This window comes from Chelonia mydas, chromosome 1, assembly GCF_015237465.2.
Source record: "Chelonia mydas isolate rCheMyd1 chromosome 1, rCheMyd1.pri.v2, whole genome shotgun sequence".
NCBI lineage: Eukaryota > Metazoa > Chordata > Testudines > Cheloniidae > Chelonia > Chelonia mydas.
Window position 1 is genome coordinate 320502441 of NC_057849.1, and position 10188 is coordinate 320512628.

The 10188-nt window shown below is 43.0% G+C and overlaps 1 protein-coding gene across 4 annotated transcripts in view; it reads right to left on the reverse strand.

Annotated features, from left to right (window-relative positions):
• Positions 1-9610, reverse strand: part of PRKAR2B (protein kinase cAMP-dependent type II regulatory subunit beta) — a 154494-nt gene extending 144884 nt beyond the window's left edge. For 2 of the 4 annotated variants that reach the window (XM_037889136.2, XM_043551577.1), the window contains exon 1: positions 9107-9610. In XM_037889136.2, coding sequence (XP_037745064.1) covers positions 9107-9386 — 280 coding nt within the window. In that variant the 5' untranslated portion in view covers positions 9387-9610. Of the gene's footprint in view, positions 1-9043 lie in introns of all 4 variants that reach the window. The other 2 variants (XM_037889135.2, XM_043551565.1) reach the window with 1 other exon arrangement.
• Between the last annotated feature and the right edge of the window lie 578 nt (positions 9611-10188).

The window sequence follows — 10188 nt, forward strand, 5'->3', positions numbered from 1 at the left end:
AACACTTCACCTCCAATCATCAATAGGCTTTTTGCCTTATTGTTTTCCAAAATACAGTAGGAGTTTGGCACACTGTAGGACTTTGGCATACTGTAAAATACGTAAAGAGATTCAGAATTTCTCTGCTTTTTCATTCTTGATCATTTTCTCCTTTTACTTGTAATCTCTAGAATCCTCTGTGGTGCAGTGACAATGGGATGACTTGCATCCAATATGGGGGAAATAAATGTAAGTCTGCTGTCACATACACACAGCCCTGGCAGAGCTCCCCCTGGCTGGGGACTCACCAGGCTGTTGCATTTGGGGCCTACCTTGCTGGGTCATGTGTGCTTTTTAAGCTTCCTGAGTCTGAACAGAGTCACAGCACTAGCCCCTGGAGCACTCTCGGAGTTCAGATCCTCTATCTACCAGCTTCCCCCTCCCTCCCTGCTGAGAGCGGAAACTCTGTGGTCCAACTACCTAGGCCCTCAGATTCCCCAGTAGCTTACACACAACATTTCCCATGTGTTCCACCTTGTGGGTACGCTGGGTTCACAGTTTAACTCTTCAGACACAAGAGAGCAAAAGCAAACACACCAATAGACTGCACAGGATTCTAAAGCAAGTTACTCTTTACTTAGCAGCACATGAAATACACAGGTATACACAAAATAATAAACACACCTATATGCAAGTCCATGCCTCAGTTTCCTCACTACTCTAGAGCATTCTTTGGGCTTTGGGAAGAGTCCCTTGAAAAGTCCAGGTTTCCCCTCCTGTAAATGACTGCTCTTCAGAATCATGGCATCTCTCTCTCCCGCTGCTCCAGCTTAGCTTGCTTCCTTTCACCTTGGTCAGTCCTGAAGTTAAACAGGGCCCCCCTGCTATGAAAGCCTGCCCTTTTCTCCTGCCCAAAGCAATCTCTCTCTTGCTCTGAGAGTCCCTCAGGTTTGCATGTCTCACTTCCAACAGATGGTTTCTTTGTTCTGCTGCTAGGAATTTTTTATCTCCACTCCCCACAGAGAAGTTGAAGGGCCTACCTTCTCCCAGGTTAGCCAGCCCACTGTCCCAAAATGTTTCCACCTGAACAGGTAATCACTTGAGGTCTAAAGACCAACCATTGTACCTGGTCTGATAGATACATACTATAGCCCCTCTCAGCAAATGGTGGATTCCCACATTCTCCGCCATTGAAAAAATACACCTATGTCATAAAATCAACCAGAATTCATAAGTGGTACATAGACAGATTTCCAAACTCATCATGGCTCCTGTACAATTCACTTTGCAGAAGAAGGTGTTATTCAGTGAGCCCTGTATTTTATCCCTGAAGACTCCAGACATCTTTGTAATTTCAGTCTACATCCTATTTCATCTTAGATTTCATGCTTTCCTGCACTATGTGGCATAATTTGAATTACTGAATGAATAGATGTTTTGGATGTCTGACTAATGAGACATTATTGATGGAGCCACAGAACAATACAATGCTTTGCAATACAATGCTCATCTGGGATCGTGGAGAAATGAGAAGCAGCATAGACACCAGACCCTGTATGGGTTAATAGGTATCTGCAGTATAGCTATATGCTTTTAGGGTCACTACTTGCAGCAGTGCCTAAAGTCTCAGAATTCACAAGGATTTGACTGTGCAGGGAGCTGGCTTAAGGAGGATGCTCACTGAGAGGCTTCATAGAGTAGAGCGTGGTCATGTTTTTGTATGACAGACCTGAGGTTTGCCTTTGAGGCAGAGCACTGCTGGCTGACAGCTTCGTCAGGCATCCAGTCCACTGGGGTTTACAAAAACTAGGACAGCACACTGCTTTCTGCAAAACCAACAGGGACAGGTCCTGAAAACAGGGACTTGTCTAGTTTTCAAGGACAAATTGTTATTCTGTTTAGTTATAAAAACTAATATTGTGTTGTTCATTCATATAAATGCACAGTGGAGTGTAAACACAGGGAACCAGCGAGTGCGGAGTTTCTTTAGAAGGGTGGTACAAGAGTCAGTAATTTAAAAAAAAAAAAAAAAAAAAAAAGACTTGCTAAAACTTTCCTAACAAAGAAATATATTTTCTCTGTAATCTATTTGGTACATAGAAGATACTTAGTGGTGTGGTGTAACATAAATGTTAGTACTGGCACTTGTTTGTTCATTGCCACTCAGAAATAGCACAGTCAACCCATGCTTATGCCACCAATATCTTTCTACTACATTATCAAGTATTCCATAAACATAAGTATATATATATACACACACACACACACACACACACAGCAGATGATCCTGACAGCACTGCCTATTAGTAAAGTTACTGACACTTCCCATTGTAAGACCCTATTTTCAGTTGCTTATAACTTTGCTAACCTTTAGGGCTAAAATTTTCCATGCTAGATATCTGCCTCAGGCTGAATTTTTTCTGGAAAATTTCAGCGAAGACAACTCAGTTTTTTCTAAGAGCGAGGCCAAAGAATAATATGTTTTGATCATGATAAACAAATCTGATAACCATTTATTTGAAAACCTCTACCACCCTCATGCTTTGCAACAGGGACTTAAAATTTGGCAAGGTGGTAGCCATTGTGTCAGGGGTATGCCTTTTGCTATCCCTGTGAAAATCTACCCAAATTTGACTAAGTTATAAGCCTTTGGGGGAGAGGGAATCACAATTCACACCTGCTCAGAGACTTGCTAGAGATTCAGAGTTTAATTCGCCAAAGATTCCACCAATGTTGAGCATGATCCAGCCTAGGAATGAGCAGGATGTCGTGTGCAATTGCAGTTCCTAGCTGCTCCAAGCCATTGCATGTCCAGGCACCAGAATTGAGAGTAGGGTTCTTTTCTTTCCTGTTCTCTCAGTATCCCCCAGGACCACTGACATCAACTCCATGCGTGCTTGGGGGCTCAAGCACCCACGGAAAAAAAATAGGGGGTGCTCAGCACCCACCAGCCAAAGCTGTTTGGCAGAGCCACCGATCAGCTGTTCATCGGCTGGCAGGAGGCACCTGGGGAAGGGTGGAGAGCAGTGAGGGGCAGGCAGACAAGGGCCTCGGGGGAGGAGGCAGAGCAGGGGCGGGAAGAGACAGAGCAAGGGCGTGGCCTCGGAAGATGGGGCAGAGTGGGGGTGGGAAGTGGCTGAACAACAGTGGGGCCCTGGGGAACGGGCGGAGTGGGGGCATGGCCACAGGGTGGAGCAGGAGTTGAGCACCCACCCGGAAAAATAAAAGTCAGCGCCTGTGCCCATGACAACATCCAGGAAGTTGCCTTAAGGTTTGTACAGGCAGGGCTTAGCCCAATGGAGTCCTACCCTGGCCTGAATGGAGCCTATAGATATCACCATAATTATTTAAGTTAAAAATATAACTTTACACCAGTATTCTGTAACTACTTTGGGAACTGAACCTGTTTATTTAAAAATAATTCATTTCAACAGACTAGGTGGCTCAGTAAGTTGGTAATAGGCTACTGCGCTTTTCACCTCTAGGTCACCAGTTCAAATTTAGTTCACCGTTGACAATGACTGAAAGACATTACTTTCTGATGTTTGTTCAATGGCCTTCAGGAAATGAGCTTTAACAAGCACTAAATTCAATTAAACTATATACAGAAATACATATTTCACCGTTTGTATGTATTAGCATTTTCCTAGATTTATGGTTTACTCTAACAAAATTCAGAAATCTTTCTACATGGTTCTCAATTTGATAATTAAATATCATTATGATTATCTACATAAAGATTGTTGTTTTGTTTACACTACCCACTTGATTATACTGACTCATGCCTACTAATATAACAACTAGGTTATATATGCATAACAGACCTGAAGCAATTTTTGCAACCAAATTGCTCTGTTTTGAAGTTTTAATAAACACGAAAATACCTCCTTAACCACTTCTAGAAGCTAAACAAAAAGGTGACATAATTCAGTGCTTTATGATGTCAGTTTTTCAAACAGTAATATCATAAAGGAAACAGAATATCACATTTGAGTTTCAGGCATCCCATTTTCAACACTGACCTGAAAACTAATTAAATGCCTTTATTATTATAGTTCTCAGACTTTTCACATGTGTAAATGTTCAGAAATAGTCAAAAGAGAAAACCTGAAACAGATTTTAATTTTACAGATTTAGAATTAATTTATCACACTGTGCCACACAAGGTGACTTGGCAATACTAATATGTGGACTTGTTCAAGATTTATACCAAGTTTTGTCTGAAACTCAGAATTCCCAGATAAAACAGTGCAATAGCATCTCTAGGAACACAATGCATTTTAAAAAATAATTTAGAATGGCTAAAGCGATCAGAACAGAAAGGAGTGTCTTTCATATGACATTGTAAGGTACAGTACAAATGTTTAACTGGCATAGTGTTTTATTTTGTTATTGTTTGGATATAGAGGGTGGACATAACTAAAACATATAAATGTATTTTATAGTTCACATTTGCAGGGACAGTGTTCATAGCAACATATGCAAATAAGAGATATGCAGATGCAAAGTCAGCCTTGCAAGAAAAATATCCAAATTAATATCCAAATATCCAAAATATCCAAATATCCAAAAATCCAAAAACAAGAATTTTTCCTGTTCAAATACCTCAGTAAATTATCCCAAAGGACTACATAATATTGAGTGGTATATATAACTCATGTAAATTGTGTTACTAAGAAAACAACAACAGTGGCTCTAGAAATATCTGTAGAAAATCACATTAAGGTTGGGTTGAATATGAACTTTCGCTATAGCTGTAAGTAAATATTTAACAACTGCTGCTATAAATTATGCAAGTCATTTTCCACCAAAATAAGGTTCATAATGGCATTGGCACTTCAGAACAATTCAGAGAGAATAAAAATGGTAAACATTTGTAAAAGCCAACAACATTTACTGAAGAATTTAAACTTTTCAACAGGCACATCATAACACATGATTTACTATGCATTTCAGTCTAAATAATCTGAGCAACATATTAAAATAAAGACTCAATTATCCCTTAAACGTGGACATAATTATTTCTAATATTACTGGGATTTACTCATATGCATTGATGGGAATTATATTTATATAGATATTTACTATAAAATCTAAAAATAATTTGCAAAGCAGCCAGTGTGCTCAGAAAGCAATTCTTCAAATATACTAAAGTTACGAGAATTCAGTTTAATGTTTTTATTACTTATTTTTTAAAGAAATCACATATACCTCAGATCCATTCAAAATAAAGGTAATTATGGCACAAGCTGATCCACAACTTGCAAGGTAAGGCCCTTAAATTTCATTATTTTCAGTAACTAAGAAGGCTGGTCTAATGGACAGGGTACAGGACTTGGACTCAGGAGACCTGAATTCAGTTCCTGGATCAGCCACAGACTTATGTCTGACAGTGGGCAAATCTATCCTATTTCTCACTTCACCATTTATAACATGGGACCGCGCTTTCCTACCTCACGAGAGGCGCTGCGAGGGCAAAATTAATTGACTGTGAGGTGTTCAAATTTAATAATTTTATTAAGATGACTTTGAAGTAAAAAGAAAACGGTATAGAGTTTAAGCATAAAAGTTTCTGGTTATCAGGGAATAAGGTACAGATTATCAAGGCGTGCAAAATTCGGTTTAGGAACAGGTGGCGTAAGGAATACATAATCTGCAATCTCCCCGATTGGGGGTAATACTACTATTAATGAGAGTCACATAAGTACCTAGATAGTTAGAAACATTTATTCAAAACAAGAAGTGGGGGACAATGGCAATTACGTGTTCTCAACACTGAAACAATGTTCAGTTTGAATTCCCAAATGAAAAAAGGAACGTTGTCAACTTGACATTTACTTGATTTTTTTTTTTAAGCAGAACTTTCAGGTGTTACACCTACTCGAGTCCCCTGCAATTTTTGTCATTTTGCGATCAAATGTTCTTAGTTGTTTAAATATGTTTCTCCCCTCCTTCCTGTATGAAAGCCCCACACAAATAGGGGAAACAGACTAACGATACAAATAGTGATGCAAAAGGCAAAGGAAACAAACTGAAACAGACTGTTTCCTAATCATTTCTAGCATTAATAATCGAAGGTGCTACTTACAGAAGTGTAAAATATTCAAAAATAACTGATTTTAAGTTTATGTTTAAGACCATAAAACAGTTATTAAACTACAAATCCCTCTACGCATCCACTAGATACATGTGTAGATACATGTGTGCTATTTTGAAGGTACAGACATCTATGCTAAAAGTAAAACCTTCACAAAAAAAAGTTACACATAACCAGCCCTAACCATTTATTAGAATCCATTAATCCCTGCCTAGTGGTTCCCAATATATTTACATCCTGTGATCCCAAAACATTCATTGCTCCAGGCTTGGAATACTGATACAGATTATAAACCTTAGTACAAACTAGGCTTTAAAAAGACTCCAAAATATCATATATGCTTTGTTTTACAAAATTATTTTTACACATAATTAGTTAGTTAAATAATTCCTGGTTAGTCTCTTTTTTAAGCAAAACTATTTACAATGACATTCTTCCTCTAAGACCACAAAACACTGAACATAAATAAAATGTTTTTATTATTGTAGTGGATATCCACTACAATTCTTAGAAAGCTTCTTAAAATATCCTATAAATATTTACATGTGTAACACATAATAAATTCAAGCTACAATAAGTTTACCACCATAAATATAACATACAAGCAGTCCACTTTCCATGGATTAAACTAACAGACTTTTTAACATAGTAAGAGCCAGGTTTGACAGTCATGTTCAATACGAAGAAATGAAGACATTTTAATTTTTCCCCATTATTATTCTGTCTCAGCTTGCAGATAGATACATTAACGGTTTTAGGATTTTTGCTCAGCTCATAGATGACGTAATGGTTTCAGCAGAGTTCAAAACTATTACATAAATCTACAGTACCCACTCAATCACTATAAATTCTTATAAATTACAAACCCTATTTATGTAAGGGCAAAGATTACAAGGATGGTGAATATCTTAATGTGCAGCATAACTTTCCAATTTAGATGTAAATATTATTTAAGCTAATTTATTTTTTCCACCTCCTTAAATATCTGAATTTCAATGATAAAATGCATATAAAAACATTTCATTTATTGACAAAGCTAGCACAGCTCAGCTGGTAAACAGCAAGCTTTTGGATACGGTTATGCAAATACACCTTGAACTTGACCTGGAAGAACCAAAACTTCAATGAACTAATGAGGTTCTTCACAAAACGGTCAATGATATCAAAGATATGTTTATGTTGTTTCCCTGTCCCCCACCCTCCTCAAATCACCACCATCAATCTACCCTTTAGTTAGCTAGTTCACAGTATATAGTCTGGTTTCAGAGTAGCAGCCGTATTAGTCTGTATTCGCAAAAAGAAAAGGAGTACCTGTGGCACCTTAGAGACTAACCAATTTATTTGAGTATAAGCTTTCGTGAGCATCCGATGAAGTGAGCTGTAGCTCACGAAAGCTTATGCTCAAATAAATTGGTTAGTCTCTAAGGTGCCACAAGTACTCCTTTTCTTTTTTAGTATATAGTCTGAGTGCTCTGCACCTTTTCAGAGACAGCTGCAGTTTGTCCCTTGATAGATGCTTTGTCTCCTAATAAACTCTGTCAGCTACACAAAGAGAATGTTTAACTGTGGGCGGATAGGTATTAGCCTGTAGTGAAATGAAGTACTGCAACCATTCTCTGCTGTCTTCACAGCTATGCTTATTCCTTGGGCCTTCCTACTATGCGGGCAGTTTGAACGTAACTATTAAAAGGAAATAAGATTTTAACCTCTGGTTGTCTACCTTATGGAACATCCAAGAGCACATCTAAGTAAAATGCTTAATTAACTCAAGTGTATTTGTACAGCAACATGTCCTTGAGCACTGAAGCACTGAAAGCACCAAAAGACTGATTATATCTTGCTGCCTATTCATAAGACAGAAATAGCAATATACTATTTGATTAACAATAAAATACAGATTTTGCCTTCCAATACCCCTACTACAAAGAAGAGATCATTAGTCCCTCTTTAAATGACATGTTTTCTCTTAGGCATAATGCAGGCCTATACACAATAAACAACATAAGTATAAAATCTGGTGCAATGCTACACTTACATACACCATGCAGCATATCTGGTGGCTGGGAGACACCCATGTTATTAAAGTTCGGTTCGACAAACAGAAAGTAAGCTAACCTTCACTTGTCTGTCATTTTGTTTAAATACAGAAGGGGTGGAACTTGCCAATAGCAGTAACTTGACAGGATGCTTCTTTCTGTTCATTCTCCAGCCTTCTTGCCAGAAGACTCCCTACAACTTGCCTGTCCAGTTTCCTTTTCGAGCCAATCTTTTAAGAAAATTGATTTTTTCGTAGTCTTTAACATGGGGCCGTTCAACAGCAATAAATAATACAATTGTGACCATGTTCAGTATTTGCAGCCCTTCAGAAAGTGCCAGGAATACAACGAGGCTAAAGCAGGAAGGGACAGATAGGGCACCTGCCACAACAACTTTATGTGCTTTGACAAACAAAAGAAAAAACTTAGAGTACATCATGTCCCGGTTCATAAACTATGATTTCAAATGCAGTCCTGCTGCACCAGTGAGCTGGGATTCACTTAGTGCACCTTCTCTCTCTCTCCACTCACACATACACATCATCACCCATAGCACACAAGGCTCAAGGCACACTAACAGTTGTGTCCTGAACCCTTTCCCTTGCTCTGCCCATCACAACCAGCAAGGGAGAAGTGCGCAAGGACGCTGGGCTTCATTCCCCCGCCCCACACCCCTCTTCAGGAGAAGGGGACCTGCATCTAGAAGCCAAGCAAGCTGAGCAACACATAGCCCTGTGAAACCAGAACTACTGGCACCCCCAGGCCGGAGAGTGGGGGCGGGCGGGGTCCCTCGGTCACTCCTCAAACACCACTTCCCCCCGGAGACCGCCGCCAGCCCCGCTTCCCCACGCCCCAGGCTGGGGGCCGGACACAGGCAGCCCTCCCGCTCCCCTCCGGCGTATCGAGAGGACTCAGCCCTTCCCCGCCTCACCTAGTCTCGGGGGGGCGCCCGGCTCTCCCCCGACCGCGGAGCTACCAGGGACCTCGCCCTTACCGGCGAATTGCTCCTCCTCGTCCCCGCTCTCCGAGTCGCTCTGCACGGGCTCCTCGGCGAAGCTGACCCCCCTGGCGGGGGCCCTGCGGGGCGGCAGGCTGCCCCTCTCATGGCCCGGCGCGGGGGAGCCCCCTCCGGCGCCGCTCTCCGCCGCCTCCGCCTTGAGGCGCCCGAAGTACTGGAGGGCGAACTCCAGCAGGTCCCCGGGCTGGCTCCGCAGCACCTCCACGGTGAAGCCCTGCAGCAGCTCCGTCAGCCCCGCCGGGATGGAGATGCTCATGCCGGGGCCGGCCGGGGCGAGGCGGCGGGAACGGGGGCCGGGGCGAGGCGGCGGGGAACTGCAGCGGCTGCAGGCCGGAGCAGGTGGGAGCCGCAGGGGTCCGAGCCCGCCCTGGCCGCCGAGGGTGCCGGGAGCGGCTCTCTGGGAGCCCGGGCGACGGCGGCTGCTCTCGGTTCGCCCGCTCGGCGCGGCGGCGGCCCCGGCGGTGACGGTACCATCCCCGCCCCCGCCTCCTCCCCAGCGCCGGGGGGGCCTCGCGCGCATGTGACCCGGGAAACCATGACAACCTCCCGCCAGGGACTGCGGAGCGCCGCGGCGCGTCGGCCAGGGCGGGCTGCGGGCTTCCCCAGCGCCCGGGCTCCGCGCGGCGGGCAGGGGCCTCACCCGGGGATGGGCGGAGAGGCGGGAAGTCAGGGTTTGCCCAGACCGGAGCGGTACCTGATTCCCGAGGAGACTGGGACAAAGGGCCTCAGCCTTTGCTCTCCCCCGGAGCTGGGCATGGCACACAGTGATGCGGGGGGGCTTACAGCCACGGGGGAGCCCTGCTCCTTCGGGCTTTAGGGGGTAGGTCTCACCTTCCACTCAAAGCACCAAGGAAAGGGAGGGGTTGTGCAGCTACCGGGGCAGGTGGCCTTTCCACCTTCCCTCTCATAGTAAAGCCATGGCTATGCTCCAGGCTTTGGTCCATGCAGGTTAGGTCAGCAGGCAGCCACTGAACTTTGTATATTGCCCATGCACACTGGGCTGCTTATGGGGGGGGTGCGGCAGGTGCTCACTGTAGTGCTTGTTTTAATAGTTTCAA